The sequence below is a fragment of the Lipotes vexillifer genome, unplaced genomic scaffold (genome assembly GCF_000442215.2).
Source record: "Lipotes vexillifer unplaced genomic scaffold, Lipotes_vexillifer_v1.1 scaffold591, whole genome shotgun sequence".
NCBI classification, from domain to species: domain Eukaryota; kingdom Metazoa; phylum Chordata; class Mammalia; order Artiodactyla; family Lipotidae; genus Lipotes; species Lipotes vexillifer.
In genome coordinates, this window is record NW_006791954.1 from 1,614,045 (window position 1) to 1,632,154 (window position 18,110).

The 18,110-nt window shown below is 40.6% G+C and overlaps 1 protein-coding gene across 1 annotated transcript in view; it reads left to right on the forward strand.

Annotated features, from left to right (window-relative positions):
* The window catches only part of ZNF652 (zinc finger protein 652), a 62,442-nt gene that overhangs the window by 33,040 nt on the left and 11,292 nt on the right, over nucleotides 1-18,110 (forward strand). The window contains exon 2 of the mRNA XM_007465086.1: nucleotides 15,228-16,390. Within this exon, the coding sequence (XP_007465148.1) occupies nucleotides 15,485-16,390 (906 nt within the window). The 5' untranslated portion in view covers nucleotides 15,228-15,484. The remainder of the gene's footprint in view (nucleotides 1-15,227; nucleotides 16,391-18,110) is intronic.

Genomic DNA, 18,110 nt, shown 5'->3' on the forward strand with positions numbered 1-18,110 from the left:
CCCGTGTCCCCTGCATCGGCAGGCGGACTCTCAACCACTGTGCCACCAGGGAAGCCCCCAATTTCTTTACTTATTTTAAGTTTATTCTATTTTGCTTAATTGTATATCTGTTTTATCATATATATGTTTCAAAGATATACTTACATATAGGTCTACAGTTGTTTGCTGTCATGTAATTTGACCTCTAAAACACAACTCTAGTTATATTAGTTCCTTCCTTAAAAAGCTTTGATGCTCTATCTTGTCATCCATATTAACTACAAACTCTTCAGTCCAGCCTTCAAGGTTGGCCACGATATGGCAATAACTCACCTATTGGGACGTCACTGGTGGCTCAGTGGTTGGGAGTCCACCTGCCAATGCAGGGGACACAGGTTCAAGCCCTGGTCTGGGAAGATCCCACATGCCATGGAGCAACTAAGCCCGTGCGCCACAACTGCTAAGCCTGCGCTCTAGAGCCCATGAGCCACAGCTACTGAGCTCGCGTGCTGCACCTACTGAAGCCCACGCGCCTAGAGCCTATGCTTCGTGATAGGAGACACCACCACAATGAGAAGCCCGCGCACCACAACAAAGAGTAGACCCCGCTCGCCGCAACTAGAGAAAACCCGCGCGCAGCAACGAAGATCCCCAACACAGCCAAAAATAAATAAATTTATTTAAAAAATAAAAAAAATAGCTCACCTATCTTGCCACCTCTCCCTTCCTCAAGCCCTATATTCTAGCAAAACTAAACAGCTTACACAGTCTCTTGTTTAAGAATATACCTCACTATTACCCCATTCGAATTTCACTTTACTAGGAGTGACTTTTTCTGCCTTTATTTCTGCCAGTCTAAAACCTGCCTGCCCTTCAAATTTTCCTGAAATGTAGTATCCTTCACAGAACTTTTACTGATTTTCCCACCTGCATGCAGTGTCTCTTCCAAACTTCCAGATTTTTAGTTTTTTTTTTTTTTTACTCATAATAAGCACATAGTTAGTAGTTGTTAAGTAATTACCTGACCATCCAGAGACTTTGAGATTAGTTGTTATTTGACAAATGTATCACTGACATAGTTTCCTAATGAGAAAAAAATGAGTAGCCTTCGGCCAAAGCAGGAAAGCTTTGACTTAAAGTATCAGACCATTGCATTGCTATCACAGACCCAAATGTCATCCTGTCCATTCTTCCTAGGGGATCTTTTTTTCTTTTTTTTTTTGAAAGAACTTTGCTGATAGGCATTTATCTTTCCCTCCTTGATCCTTTCCATTTCTTGGTGGTTTTAGTTTTGGCCTGATCCTCATAGGTAGTTGTATGCTTTAGAAACCTCTCCATTCAGCAGAACCAGGGTCTGGCAGTACATGGGTGGTTTTAGCTTTGGAAACAGGTCAGGGGCCATGGCTCTGAAGGAGTGGAATAAGCAGAGGTATCAGACTGATATACCTTACCAGGCTGCCTTTTCAACTTGCAAAGACTCGTCCAAAATAGGATCTTTTTAACATACAAGGAGGATGCATAGGTACATATTTTAATAGAAAAAAAATTAAATTTGTTGAAATTAACTTAAAACTTATCAGGGAACAAAATTGTTTTCCTTTTAAAACTAATAAACACTCTTGAAGACTGCATAAACTTATTTTGTAGTCCACGTGGGGAAAAAATGGCATTGAAAAAAAGCACATTCTGTAAGCTGTACTTTACTATCTGTATATATGCTGTCATATTTTCTAACTTTTTTTAAAAAACTGTATTTTCTTCCCAGTAGCTGGTCCAGCTTTTACAGTACTAGGACTAACTGCTTCTCAGCTGGTGAACCCCTGACATACACAGCACGTTTTCCCCCAAGTTGTGTACCCTAATTATAGCAAAACACTAAGGAATGACCCACTTCATTGTGGAGTTTATTTTATGACACTTCAGACAATTATCTTTAAGAACAGATGAACTTGTGTTGTTTTAATACCAGCTTTAAATATCACTGAGGGTTATTTCTTATTTGCCTCTTCTGTTTACCTTCAGGTTCTTAGAGCTCAATATATTCACTTAGAGAGTCTTCTAAAAAACTAAGATGACGGGCTTCCCCAGTGGCGCAGCGGTTGAGAGTCCGCCTGCCGATGCAGGGGACACGGGTTCGTGCCCCGGTCTGGGAGGATCCCACATGCCGCGGAGCGCCTGGGCCCGTGAGCCATGGCCGCTGAGCCTGCGCGTCCGGAGCCTGTGCTCCGCAACGGGAGAGGCCACAGCAGTGAGAGGCCCGCGTAACGCAAAAAAATAAAAAACTAAGATGATTTGTAATAAGTAAGTTAGAACTGAGGATATGCATGAAGAGTTGGATAATGGAACATGGAAGGTTCCCATTTCCCTAATGTGGTTTTGGTATTGTAAAGGTTACTCTATTGTGCCCTTAGGAGATATTTTAAGTTTTCTGGAAAGAGACTAAAGAAAGATTATCACCAAAACTCAGACAAGGGAAAAGGTGCCAAAACCAAATGAAGAAAGTAAAATGTGGGCAGAATGCCCAAATGTGTCTCAGAGTGAACAGTTAGATTGTGTCTTCTGTTGTGACAGTGTGATTTATTGGTGTTTCTATGAGCCTTCCTGATTTTAATAGTGGTGAGATGTCACTTTCAGGTTCATATGGGGGGACTTCCCTGGTGGGCCAGTGCTTAAGACTCTGCTCTTCCACTGCACGTTCATATGGTAATCCTATATATGTGTACATCATTTAAAATCATATAAAGCAAAAAAGGGCGGATTTCCAGGTGGTCCAGTGGTTAGGACTCAGCGCTCTCACTGCCGGGGCCCGGGTTCAGTCCCTGGTCGGGGAACTAAGATCCCACAAGCCACGCAGTGCTGCGCGCCCCGCCCCCCCGCCAAAAAAAAATAGAATAAAGCACTTTAATTTTTTAAAGAAGGAAAAGTCTTATTTTCTAACTTATTAAGTAGAGAATTCCCATGTGAATTGATCCCTTCGTCTGTCTGATTTTTAAACTTTTCACCTAGCAATTCTGTCTCTGCTGTCTGGCTTAAGACTGAGACCATTGATATATGTAATACATATTCATAAAGAACTGCATTAGCTAGGTTATGCTGCAGCAACAAACCACCTCCCAATCTAGGTGGCTTAAACAGTGAAGGATTTGTTTCTCACTACATGGCCATGATAGATCAGCAGGGGAGCTCTGCTCATGTCACTCAGTGATCCAGGCTGATGGAACAGCCACCTTCTTGTACACTATTGGTCACCATGCTAAGAGGGAAATGAAGTCTGGAGGGTCTCTCACTAGCTCAGAAGTGATTCACATCGCTTATTTCACAACATCATGGCCAGATCTAGTCATGTAGTCCCACGTATCTAGGCAGGGCCAGGAAGCACAACACTGCCGGTGCCAGGGAGACAGCTGAAAATACATAATAAACAGCACTGTTCTTTTGGTCACCAGATAGTCGATCTACTCTCTCTCACAGGCAAAATACACTCACTTCCTCCCCAAGTAGGGAACCCCAAGGTCCTATCAAATCATGGCATCAAGCTTGAAGTCCAGGATCTCTGAGTGATGCAAGGATGTGATGACTGGTGATCTATTCATGAGGAGATAATGCACATAGTAGTCTCTGCATCAGGCCCAGATGTTGCTCTTTTTGATCCATAGACTTATGAAAGAAATTGGCAAATGATTGGCTGCCCTCACATACAATATACAGTGGTGACTAGCAACAGGATGATAAAAATAAACACTCCCATTTGAAAGGGGGAAGAACAGGAGACATATAGCAGTCAGTGGACTGCAGCAAGTTCTGCAATTCCTCTGAGCAGTCATTGAGAGGACCCCTCCAGGGATGGGGAATGTTCTTGAAGAGGCCCTGACTTGGCTCCTTAGCTCACTTGTCTGTTCTTTCTTTGCTCCCCTAGCTCCATCTTATTGCACCTCCTCTTCCTTTTTTTTCCTATTATGTTCCTTGGCTGTATCCCAAATGGACAATGAGGAATATACCCCTTTAAGGGGATGAACAGCTTTCTTAGTCCACTTCCTGCCATAGATGCTTGGGAGCCCAAAGATCATTTTAAGAAGGCTTGAATAGTCATAGGCTCTCAAGCCCAGGCTGGTGGTCGTTTTGGCCGTATAACTCTCAGAAACTTAGTTGGATTTTTACTTATTTGTCTCCAGTCAGCTCCACGTGCCCTAGCCACGTCCACCAGTCTTTTCTAACCACACTTCATAGATCTGCTGCATAACTCTGCCTTGTTGGTCTCACAGTTCTTCCTTGACTTAATTTTGAATACAGGTATCTCTGCCATAATGCCGTATATGCTTTCCTGAATTCTGCAAAATTGCACACTAAAATGAACAGGGCTTATGGGAAAAACAGGATTGGGCAGACCACTCAATAGCTGTGGAACACTGTAACCAGTGCACTAATAAAAGCAAAATTAATTAAAATAAAAACAGTAGCATATTCAATCTCCAGTGGCCTATGCACTCAGCATCAGTTGGTTGGAGCTTTACAGACTCAGTCCCCTGGGTGCTTGTTTCCTCCTCTGAGATTTTGGGGTCTTGAAGACATTTACATATAATAGGGCTAATTTCATTACAGTAAAAATTTGATCTATGGTATGGTGTATGCTTCAGCAATCAAAAACTTTCTTTCTTTTTTAAACACAGGAGGAAAAACTTATACCCTCAACTTCACCAGATATAAAGTGGAAAGTGCAGTGGTTCATGAAGCAGCTGAACCAGCCACAACTTGCATTACAGGAAGGTACAGAAGTGGGATGTTTAGCATTTTTCTTAGTGTTTTCATATATTGCTAAAGCTTTCTTTTTAATTTGGGAAAGCTTTCTCCTGATCACTTCTAACAGGAAAATTTTGTATAAACCAACATGACTTCTCTGTTATATTGACATCATTTCCCTATTTACTAATAGCATTTGAACTAATTCACATCAAAGAAACATGCTTTGTAGCAAAACAGACTAAGAGACTGCTTTGGTGAGAGAACCTCTCTTTAGTCTCTTTTTAGAAAAGCTATTTTATTCAGCACTACCTTAATCATTTGGGAGGTTTTATCAGTGGTTGTGAAGGCCAAAACTTTCACTCGATCCTTGCCTCAAGACTGAATTCTGATCAGCATTTGTAGCTCAGAGACCTTCTCAGTTGTGTGTTAAGCACCTGCTTCCTCTAACCTGACAAATCACTGACCTTCTGGACTCCTTTTTTCATGATTGGAAACTGATTCTTTTCTGAATTCATCCTTTTCAAATAATAATTTGTCAAATACAGCCAAGACACTCTTTTAATAGTCCATTTTCCCACTAGAGCTATAAGTGTTTATGGTATATTAACTCTCTTCACCACTGTGCAATATGAGCTGCTCTCCTTTTAGCCTCTGATAACTTTTTCCTTTTGCCTCCTTCTACCCAGCTCCTAAGCCAGCTCCTAAGCCTTCACCATATACTTTAGGTTTTTTGGTGAGGCAGCACCACACTTCTGGATTCCACCTGTATCAGCTAGGAGAGGCCAGGTTATGCTGCAGTAGTAAACAACACAAGATCTCAGTGGCTTTGTAGTGGGAAGCAGCAGCATAGCACAGGGAGATCAGCTCAGTGCTTTTCGACCACCTAGAGGGGTGGGATAGGGAGGGTGGGAGGGAGGTTCAAGAGGGGGGAGATATGGGGATATATGTATGCATATGGCTGATTCACTTTGTTGTACAACAGAAACTAACACCTAACAGCATTGTAAAGCAATTATACTCCAGTAAAGATGTATTTTTTTAAAAAAAAATCTCAGTGGCTTTGAAAACATGCTCTCCTTCAAATTAAATAAAAAACAAAAAAAATTTAAAGATCCACAGCATTATGCATATCCTGTGGGTCATTTTGTTACTTAGTGTCCCAGGTTGATAGCAGTCATAGCAGTCATCACCTTAAGGATTGCTGGTCCCTGTCTCAGAGGGAAGAGAGGTCTGGAGGGTCTCATATTGCTCTTCCATGTATCACTTCTACTCAGCTGTACTGGCTGGAAATAGTCACACAGCCCCACCCAACTACAGGGGAGGGGGCAGGGTCAGAAAGTGCAGGTCTGTCATGTGCCCAGAAGGCCGAGGGTCAGGGGTATTTTAGAAAAACAAATTGACCACTACCACAGAGGATATCCTTTCATTTATTTTTCTTTGTCTTCATGATTTTGTTTTATTCCTCTCTTTTTCTGGTTAAGTGAATTTTACTGTCTCTCCTCCCTTGCTTAATTTGAGATAATTAATGTGGGTAAGTTTATTTACTGGTATTTGTAGTAGTTTACATTATTTCCACGGGTCAGAAGTTTGGGCAATACAAAATAAAGCTACTATGATTTTCCTACTTAAAATGCAAGGTACAAAACTGATGCAAAAAGGTATGTGGTTACAGGAATAATTGAGTTTTAATTATTTTGGGATGTCATTTGTCATAGTAGAAATAGACCATGAGCTTTGGAGTCAGGCAGGCCTGGAGTCAAACATTACTTCTGTCATTTAATAGTTAGGTGATCTTAGACAAATAATTTGACCTCTCAGAGGCATAATTTCCTCTTTTATAAATACAAAAAAGTATAAATATATCTATTCAGATGTCAACTAAAACATGGTGGCATTTATCACTGTTTCTTTCTGAAATTCTACTAAAATGAAAGTAAAATAATTTTTTATAATTAATTAATTGATTGATTTGGCCACACCACGCGGCTTGTGCGATCTTAGTTCCCCAACCAGAGATTGAAGCTAGGCCCTCGGCAGTGAAAGCACATCGGACTGCCAAGGAATTCCCTAAATAATTTTTTTAAAAGAATAAATCCATAAGGAGAGAAAATGGAAGAGACAATAGCAGAGGAATGATAGAAATAGTTGTGAATTATGTATTATAGTCATAATAGTGTAAGCAATAAATACTGACTTAACAAAAAAGTGATACAACTATATGGGGAGGATGAAGGAAGAGTTGGGAGCAATAAGGTAAGAAAACTATAGTGGGAGACAAGTGGTACTATCTAAAATTGAAAAAAAAAAGTCAAGAAATAGAAATACAATCACAGGGACTTCCATGGTGGTCCAGTGGTTAAGACTCGGTGCTTTCGCTGCTGAGGGCCCAGGTTCAGTCCCTGGTCGGGGAACTAAGATCCCACATGCCATGCGGCATGGCCTAAAAAAAAAAGGAAATATAATCAAATTGTTTAGAAATATGAAAGTACATACAAGGGGAAGGGGATTAGGAACCGAGATGGTGGAGTAGAAGGACGTGCTCTCACTCCCTCTTGTGAGAACACCGGAATCACAACTAGCTGCTGGACAGTCATTGACAGGAAGACACTGGAACTCACCAAAAAAGATACCCCACATCCAAAGACAAAGGAGAAGCCACAATGAGACGGTAGGAGGGGCGCAATCACAGTTCAATCAAATCCCATAATTGCTGGGTGGGTGACTCACAGACTGGAGAACACTTATACCACAGACGTCCACCACTGGAGTGAAGGTTCTGAGCCTTACGTTAGAGTTTCCAACCAGGTGGTCCAGCAACGGGAGGAGGAATTCCTAGAGAATCAGACTTTGAAGGCTAGTGGGATTTGATTGCAGGACTTCAACAGGACTGGGGGAAACAGAGACTCCACTCTTGGAGGGCACACACAAAGTAGTGTGCACATCAGGACCCAGGGGAAGGAGCAGTGACCCCAGTGGGGGACTGAACCAGACCTACCTGCTAGTGTTGGAGGGTCTCCTGCAGAGGTGGGGGGTGGCTGTGGCTCACCGTGGGGACAAGGACACTGGCAGCAGAAGTTCTGGGAAGTACTCCTTGGCTTGAGCCCTTCCAGAGTCCACTGTTAGTCCCACCAAAGAGCCCAGGTAGGCTCCAGTGTTGGGTTGCCTCAGGCCAAACAAGCAACAGGGAGGGAACCCAGCCCCACCCATCAGCAGTCAAGCAGATTAAAGTTTTACTGAGCTCTGCCCACCAGAGCAACAGTCAGCTCTACCCACCACCAGTCCCTCCTATCAGGAAACTTGCACAAGCCTCTTAGATAGCCTCATCCACCAGAGGGCAGACAGCAGAAGCAAGAAGCACTACAGTCCTGCAGCCTGTGGAACAAAAACCACATTCACAGAATGCTAGACAAGATGAAAAGGCAAAGGGCTATGTACCAGCTGAAGGAACAAGATAAAAGCCCAGAAAAACAACTAAATGAAGTGGAGATAGGCAACCTTCCAGAAAAAGAATTCAGAATAATGATAGTGAAGATGATCCAGGACCTCGAAAAAGAATGGAGGCAAAGATCGAGAAGATGCAAGAAACGTTTCACAATAACCTAGAAGAATTAAAGAACAAACAGAGATGAACAATACAATAACTGAAATGAAAAATACACTAGAAGGAATCAATAGTGGAGTAATGAGGCAGAAGGACGGATAAGTGACCTGGAAGACAGAATGGTGGAATTCACTGCTATGGAACAGAATAAACAAAAAAGAATAAAAAGAAATGAAGACAGCCTAAGAGACCTCTGGGACAACATTAAAAGCAACAACATTCGCATTATAGGGGTCCCAGAAGGAGAAGAGAGAGAGATAGGACCCGAGAAAATATTTGAAGAGATTATAGTCGAAAACTTCCCTAACATGGGAAAGGAAATAGCCACCCAAGTCCAGGAAGCGCAGAGAGTCCCATACAGGATAAACCCTGGGAGAAACACGTGAGACACATAGTAATCAAACTGGCAAAAAAGAAAAACAAAGAAAAATTATTGAAAGCAGCAAGGGAAAAACAACAACATACGAGGGAACTCCTATAAGGTTAGCAGCTGATTTCTCAGCAGAAACTCTACAAGCCAGAAGAGAGTGGCATGGCATATTTAAAGTGATGAAAGGGAAGATACAACCAAGATTACTCTACCTGGCAAGGATCTCATTCAGATTCAATGGAGAAATCAAAAGCTTTACAGACATGCAAAAGCTAAGAGAATTCAGCACCACCAAACCAGCTCTACAACATATGCTAAAGGAACTTCTCTAAGTGGGAAACACAAGAGAAGAAAAGGACCTACAAAAACAAACGCAAAACAATTAAGAAAATGGTCATAGGAACATACATTCTGATAATTACCTTAAATGTGAATGGATTAAATGCTCCAACCAAAAGACACAGGCTTGCTGAATGGATACAAAAACAAGATCCATCTATATGCTGTCTACAGGAGACCCACTTCAGACCTAGGGACACATACAGACTGAAAGTGAGGGGATGAAAAAAGATATTCCATGCAAATGGAAATCAAAAGAAAGCTGGATTAGCAATACTCATATCGGATAAAATAGACTTTAAAATAAAGAATGTTACGAGACAAGGAAGGACACTACATAATGGTCAAGGGAGCAATACAAGGAGAAGATGTAACAATTATAAATATATATGCACCCAACATAGGAGCACCTCATTACATAAGGCAACTGCTAACAGCTATAAAAGAGGAAATTGACAGTAACACAATAATAGTGGGGGACTTTAACACCTCACTTACACCAATGGACAGATCATCCAAAATGAAAATAAATAAGGAAACAGAAGCTTTAAATGACACAATTGACCAGATAGATTTAATTGATATTTATAGGACATTCCATCCAAAAACAGCAGATTACACTTTCTTCTCAAGTGCGTGTGGAAAATTCTCCAGGATAGATCACATCTTGGGTCACAAATCAAGCCACAGTAAATTTAAGAAAATTGAAATCATATCAAGCATCTTTTCTGACCACAATGCTATGAGATTAGAAATGAATTACAGGACTTCCCTGGTGGCACAGTGGTTAGGAATCCACCTGCCAGTGCAGGGGACATGGGTTTGAGCCCTGGTCCGGGAAGATCCCACATGCCGCAGAGCAACTAAGCCCATGTGCCACAACAATGGAGCCTGCGCTCTAGAGCCTGCGAGCCACAACTACTGACCCCGAATGCCACAACTGCTGAAGCCCATGCTCTGCAACAAGAGAAGCCACCCAACGAGAAGCCCACGAACCGTAATGAAGAGTAGCCCCCACTTGCCGCAACTAGAGAAAGCCCGTGTGCAGCAACAAAGACCCAAGGCAGCCAAAAAAATTAATTGAAAAAAAAAGATGAATTACAGGGAAAAAAACGTAAAAAACACAAACAGATGGAGGCTAAACAGTATGTTACTAAATAACCAAGAGATCACTGAAGAAATCAAAGAGGAAATCAAAAAATACCTAGAGACAAATGACAATGAAAACACGATGATCCAAAACCAATGGGATGCAGCAAAAGCAGTTCTAAGAGGGAAGTTTATAGCAATACAAGCCTACCTCAAGTAACAAGAAAAATCTCAAATAAACAATCTAACCTTACACCTAAAGGAAGTAGAAAAAGAAGAACAAACAAAACCCAAATTTAGCAGAAGGAAAGAAATCATAAAGATCAGAGCAGAAATAAATGAAATAGAAACAAATAAAACAATAGCAAAGATCAATAAAACTAAAAGCTGGTCCTTTGAGAAGATAAACAAAATTGATACACCATTAGCCAGACTCATCAAGAAAAAGAGGGAGAGGACTCAAATCAATAAAATTAGAAATGAAAAAGGAGAAGTTAACAACAGACACCACAGAAATACAAAGCATCCTAAGAGACTGCTACAAGCAACTCTATGCCAATAAAATGGACCACCTGGAAGAAATGGACAAATTCTTAGAAAGGTATAACCTTCCAAGACTGAACCAGGAAGAAATAGAAAATATGAACAGGCAAATCACAAGTAATGAAATTGAAACTGTGATTAAAAATCTTCCAACAAACAAAAGACCAGGACCAGATGGCTTCACAGGTGAATTCTATCAAACATTGAGAGAAGAGCTAATACCCATCCTTCTCAAGCTCTTCCAAAAAATTGCAGAGGAATGAACACTCCCAAACTCATTCTATGAGGCCACCATCACCCTGATACCAAAACCAGACAAAGATACTACAAAAAAAGAAAATTACAGACCAATATCACTGATGAATATAGATGCAAAAATCCTCAACAAAATACTAGCAAACAGAATCCAACAACACATTAAAAGGATCATACACCATGATCAAGTGGGATTTATCCCAGGGATGCAAGGATTCTTCAATATATGCAAATCAATCAATGTGATAAACCATATTAACAAATTGAAGAATAAAAACCGTATGGTCATCTCAGTAGATGCAGAAAAAGCTTCTGACAAAATTAAACACCAATTTATGATAAAAACTCTCCAGAAAGTGGGCATAGAGGGAACCTACCTCAACATAATAAAGGCCATATATGACAAACCCACAGCCAGCATTGTCCTCAATGGTGAAAAACTGAAAGCATTTCCTCTACGATCAAGAGCAAGACAAGGATGTCCACTCTCACCACTATTATTCAACATAGTTTTGGAAGTCCTAGCCACAGCAATCAGAGAAGAAAAAGAAATAAAAGGAATCCAAATTGGAAAAGAAGAAGTAAAACTGTCACTGTTTGCAGATGACATGATACTATACATAGAGAATCCTAAAGATGCTACCAGAAAACTAGAAAACTACTAGAGCTAATCAATGAATTTGGTAAAGTTGCAGGATACAAAATTAATACACAGAAATCTCTTGCATTCCTATACACTAATGTGAGAAATCTGAAAGAGAAATTAAGGAAACACTCCCATTTACCACTGCAACAAAAAGAATAAAATACCTAAGAATAAACCTACCGAGGCTTCCCTGGTGGCGTAGTGGTGAAGAATCCGCCTGCCTATGCAGGGGCACAGGTTCGAGCCCTGGCCCAGGAAGATCCCACATGCCACGGAGCAACTAAGTCTGTGCACCACAACTACTGAGCTTGTGCTCTAGAGCTCGCGGGCCACAACTACCGAGCCCGCGTGTCACAACTACTGAAGCCCACGCACCTAGAGCCTGTGCTCCGCAACAAGAGAAGCCACTGCAGTGAGAAGCCCGCACACAGCAACAAAGACCCAACACAGCTAAAGATAAAAATAAATAACAAATAAATTTAGAGAAAAAAGAAAAGAATAAACCTACCTAGGGAGACAAAAGACCTGTATGCAGAAATTAAAGATGATACCAACAGATGGAGAGATATACCACGTTCTTGGATTGGAAGCATCAATATTGTGAAAATGACTATACTACCCAAAGCAATCTGCAGATTCAATGCAATCCCTATCAAATTAACAATGGCATTTTTTACAGAACTAGAACAAAAAATTTTAAAATTTGTATGGAGACACAAAAGACCCCAAATAGCCAAAGCAGTCTTGAGGGAAATAGATGGAGCTGGAGGAGTCAGACTCCCTGACTTCAGACTATACTACAAAGCTACAGTAATCAAGACAATATGGTACTGGCACAAAAACAGAAACTTAAATCAATGGAACAAGATAGAAAGCCCAGAGATAAACCCACGCACCTATGGTCAACTAATCTATGACAAAGTAGGCAAGGATATACAATGGAGAAAAGACAGTCTCTTCAGTAAGTGGTGCTGGGAAAACTGGACAGCTACATGTAAAAGAATGAAATTAGAACACTCCCTAATACCATACACAGAAATAAACTCAAAATGGATTCGAGAACTAAATGTAAGACCGGACACAATAAAACTCTTAGAGGAAAACATAGGAAGAACACTCTTTGACATAAATCACAGCAAGATCTTTTTTGATCCACCTCCTAGAGTAATGGAAGTAAAAACAAAAATAAACAAATGGGACCTAATGAAACTTAAAAGCTTTTGCACAGCAAAGGAAACCATAAACAAGATGAAAAGACAGCCCTCAGAATGGGAGAAAATATTTGCAAACAAATCAACGGACAAAGGATTAATCTCCAAAATATATAAACAGCTCATGCAGCTCAATATTAAAAAAACAAACAACCCAATCCAAAAATGGGCAGAAGACCTAAATAGACATTTCTCCAAAGAATACATACAGATGGCCAAGAAGCACATGAAAAGCTGCTCAACATCACTAATTATTAGAGAAATGCAAATCAAAACTACAATGAGGTATCACCTCACACCAGTTAGAATGGGCATCATCAGAAAATCTACAAACAACAAATGCTGGAGAGAGTGTGGAGAAAAGGGAACCCTCTTGCACTGTTGGTGGGAATGTAAATTGATACAGCCACTATGGAGAACAGTATGGAGGTTCCTTAAAAAACTAAAAATAGAATTACCATATGACCCAGCAATCCCACTACTGGGCATATACCCAGAGAAAACCATAATTCAAAAAGACACATGCACCCCAATGTTCATTGCAGCACTATTTACAATAGCCAGGTCATGGAAGCAACCTAAATGCCCATCGACAGACGAATGGATAAAGAAGATGTGGTACATATATACAATGGAATATTACTCAGCCATAAAAAGGAACGAAATTGGGTCATTTGTAGAGACGTGGATGGATCTAGAGACTGTCATACAGAGTGAAGTAAGTCAGAAAGAGAAAAACAAATATCGTATATTAACGCATATATGTGGAACCTAGAAAAATGGTACAGATGAACCGGTTTGCAGGGCAGAAATTGAGACACAGATGCAGAGAACAAACATATGGACACCAAGCGGGGAAAGCGGTTGGGGGTGAGGGTGGTGGTGTGATGAACTGGGAGATTGGGATTGACATGTATACACTGATGTGTATAAAATGGATGACTAATAACTACCTGCTGTATAAAAAATAAATTTTTTTAAAAAAATAATTAAAAAAAGAAGAATACAAGGGTAAGGGGAAGAGGAACAGCTAAAAGGAACACTTTTGTCTCAGGTATGGGACTCAGATGGGATGGAGCCGGCAGAGGATGGCTACTTTTCTATAAACCTTGCAGTATATTTGACTTGTATAACTATGTATGATTTTTCTGAGTGATTACTTTGATAAAAAATTTAAAATAAGTTTAACAATCAACCCCAGGGCTTCTCTGGTGGCGCAGTGGTTGAGAGTCCGCCTGCCGATGCAGGGGACACGGGTTCGTGCCCCGGTCCGGGAAGATCCCACATGCCGCGGAGCGGCTGGGCCCGTGAGCCATGGCCGCTGAACCTGCGTGTCCGGAGCCTGTGCTCCGCAACGGGAGAGGCCACAGCAGTGAGAGGCCCGCATACCGCCAAAAAAAAAAAAAAAAACAACCCCAAAGTTTTGTAGTGAATATTAACTAAAAATAATAAATAATGAGCACCTTTACAATTCTGTGCACCTAGCAGGTATTCAGTAAATACTAGTTTCCTTCCTTTTGTCAATTAGATAGGGTATGTGCTTGCAGTGATATTCATATGACTCAGAGGTTAGGTGGTTGGCTAAGTAGCAATGTGAGGTATGTCACAAAGCAAATTATGTGCCTTTCTCATCTTTTTTTTTCTTAATGGATGGTTTTATTTTTCTTGGAACCATGTCAACCTTATGGTTACTGTTTCTTAGAATTTAGACTTCTGTGCAGCTGACACATGAAAAGTCACCTGGTTATTGAGTGGATCTAGAGAGCTATGCATAGAACAAATTTTAAAATACTTAGCAACTTTGAAATTACTCTAAGAAACCTGAAAACAATGGTATCGATACCTAGATTATAAATTATTTAAGGCCAGTGACATTTCTCTCTCTTCTGTAGTTGTCAATTAGCTGCTTTATTTTCCTGGTCCACAGTGCCTAGCCCACTACTACCTTTGTTCCATGAGCTCTCACTGTGGTGGATGGTGGTGACTGATATTGAAAAGAAAACCAGTCAGCATAAGGTCCTTAAATGTTTCATGGACAACACATATTGTGTAACTCGACTGTAAACTCCTTGGGGACACAGACCATATATTCTGCCATGTCATTACGTCCAGGATAATGAATGCTATGCAAAAAACAGATATTCACTTAGTCATCAAATATACACTGAACACCTACTAAGTGCTGGTAGTCACTGTGCTAAGCTCTAAGAATACCTCAGTAAACTGGACAGGTAAACTCCTGCTGTCTTAGAATTTATATTCTAACAGAATGTTCATTGAATTCATGTAACCCAGTAAAATAATGGCCCACACTGAACCATTTAAGCAAGATAAAGGATTGTATATATAAAGAGTTTAATCATTTTAAGATATGTTTGTTGTATGATGTCAGTGCATGCTATAAGAAGGAAATAAGAGATATCTGATCTTTTTTCTCTTTGCTTTTCTTTGCAGATAAGATGCTCCACGTCATTTGCAGCTTTCTTCAAAAGAAAAATCACTAGTGCTCTGCTCTTGCCATAATACCAAACCTTTTGACTTATGCTTTGGTGCTGCAACACTGGAAGAATTGCACACAGGTTCCAGGAATACCTTTTTTTTCATCTGAGTGATTCTTTGTGGATGGAAAAGGATTTGAGTCTTAATAATTACCCTGTTTTAAAGCTATTTCTCTATAGTCTGAACTGCTTAATAAATTAGGCCACTTACCAATGAGCCACACAGTCAGTTCTTGTCAGGAGCTGGTTGAAAACTGTGCTGTGCATGTAGCAGGGATGGCACAAGAAGATAGCCGTCGTGGTCAAGTGCCATCTACCTTTTATCATGGTGCCAACCAGGAGCTTGACCTGTCCACCAAAGTGTACAAAAGGGAATCAGGAAGTCCTTATTCTGTGTTAGTGGACACCAAGATGAGCAAACCACATCTCCATGAAACAGAGGAGCAGCCATATTTCAGGGAGACAAGAGCAGTGTCTGACGTGCATGCTGTGAAAGAAGACCGGGAGAATTCTGATGACACAGAAGAGGAGGAGGAGGAGGAGGAAGTCTCCTACAAAAGGGAGCAGATCATAGTGGAGGTAAACCTTAATAATCAAACGTTAAATGTATCTAAAGGGGAAAAGGGTGTCTCTTCTCAGTCCAAAGAGACTCCTGTTCTTAAGACAAGCAGTGAGGAGGAAGAGGAAGAGAGTGAGGAAGAGGCCACGGATGACAGTAATGACTATGGAGAAAACGAAAGGCAGAAGAAAAAGGAGAAGATAGTGGAGAAAGTCAGCATTACACAAAGGAGGACGAGGAGAGCTGCCTCTGTTGCCGCAGCTGCCACTTCCCCTACTCCCAGAGCTACAAGAGGTCGTAGGAAGAGTGTAGAGCCACCTAAGCGTAAGAAGCGGGCCGCAAAGGAGCCCAAAGCGCCAGTCCAGAAAGCTAAGTGTGAAGAGAAAGAGACTCTGACCTGTGAGAAGTGCCCCAGGGTGTTTAATACTCGCTGGTACCTGGAGAAGCACATGAACGTTACTCATAGGCGCATGCAGATTTGTGATAAGTGTGGCAAGAAGTTTGTCCTGGAAAGTGAGCTGTCCCTTCACCAGCAAACAGACTGTGAAAAAAATATTCAGGTAGGTTTCATCACCAAGAGGGCACACTTTCCAGGATAGAACCTGGCTGTTCACACTCACCTGGTATCTGCCCAAGAGAATAAATACAATAGAGGCTGAAGGGACAGTTTTCACCAATTTATCTTTTTAAAAGCCCCTGCTTTGGTCTTTTCAAAAGCAGCCTTAACATTTTCTTTCAAAAGCATTAAATTTAACTGACGCTGGACTAGTGGGAACCCAGGTACATTGGAAGGGGGATCTGTTATAGGTGATTGACAAGAAGGTAAAGTCAACACCGACTTTGCACTGAGATTTACTCTTGTAAGACATGTAATATAATTCATTCTGGCATCTTCTCTGTCAAGGTGGGAGATATCAAGTAAAGGTCAGGAGTGGAGAGAGGAGGTCCTTTTCTAAGGTTTGAAAGGATGCCAGATGCTAGTGCAGCTGATGGGGACAAAAAACATAATGAATCAGACTGGTGGAAGTGGAAGATCTCCAGGAGTGAGTTTGCTTTTACCAGTGGAGAGATGACAACACTAAATTTGTCAAGAGGCTGAGCCCATGGGAATATGCAGACTTTAAACGAGGCTGAGCTGGTTGAAAATGTTGCCCACCTGGCAGTAGGGTTATATAATGCTACTGTGCAGTATTGTTAAGGTAACAAAACATGGTATTCAAACCAGGCTAGTCCTTGAAAGGACTATATTGTGATAGGTTAAGAAGTGTGCTAATTATATCATGTTGAGTGAATTATATTACGTTGAGCTGTGTTGGTTTGCACATGTGAATGCATATTAATGAATATTCGTAAAAGGTAAGTCTATTAATGTCTCCAAAAGATGTATAAAATAGAAATTTCTTGTACCATATTTAAGCTAAACTTCTTTTAGAAGATGAAATTGTTTTATTTCAGTGTGTTTCTTGGAATACTCCTGATTTGGAGTGCTCCTTATTTTTCACGTTTCTTTCTTGCTTTTAATCGACAACCACGATCATTGCTTTTCTCTAAAGAGGTTTTTTTAAAAATATAAATTATATTTGCTAAAAATTCACTGCTTTTTGATTTGTCAGTTGTGACTTGATCTCTGACACGCTTGGTAAATAAAAGAAGACGGGATCATGGTGCCTACCCTCCAATAACTACTGATGCCCAGGGCCTGGTTCTGAATTGGTTGCAACAGTTCAGGCCAAAAGGAGTGCAATGCTGTGCTGCACCCTAGGGGTCAAACTTAGTTCTGTAAAATGATTCGTTGCTGAAAAAGGTATATCTTGATCTTGATGTTTATATAGTTTTTTGTTTTTTGTTTTACTTAAATTTGCTTCATTAAGTACAGAAAACATTTAATAAATCCTTTTTTTGTGTGTGTGACTTTCTTCACTATTCCTCACCATAATTTCATTTAAACCTGTATTTAGTTTTTGTGGATTCTGCTAAAGGAACTCTTTTTGCATTTCTAATCCTGATGACCTGGTAACAAGTAAAAATTAAAACTGTGCCCTACAAAATAGCTTATAGGAGTCGTCTGTCCTTCTCTCGAGCAGTATCCAACCAGAGGCTTATCTTTGTGACTCTTCTCAGAGTCCTTGTTTCCTGAAGGGATAATGTGTTCAGAGATCTTTATTTACAGTGAATAACAACTTGCTCCCTTCAGCATCCCAGAGTCCGATGGTTACCTAGAACTTCCTAATATTGTTTTTAACCAGAAGTTTTTTTTTTTTTTTTTTTTTTTTTTTTTTT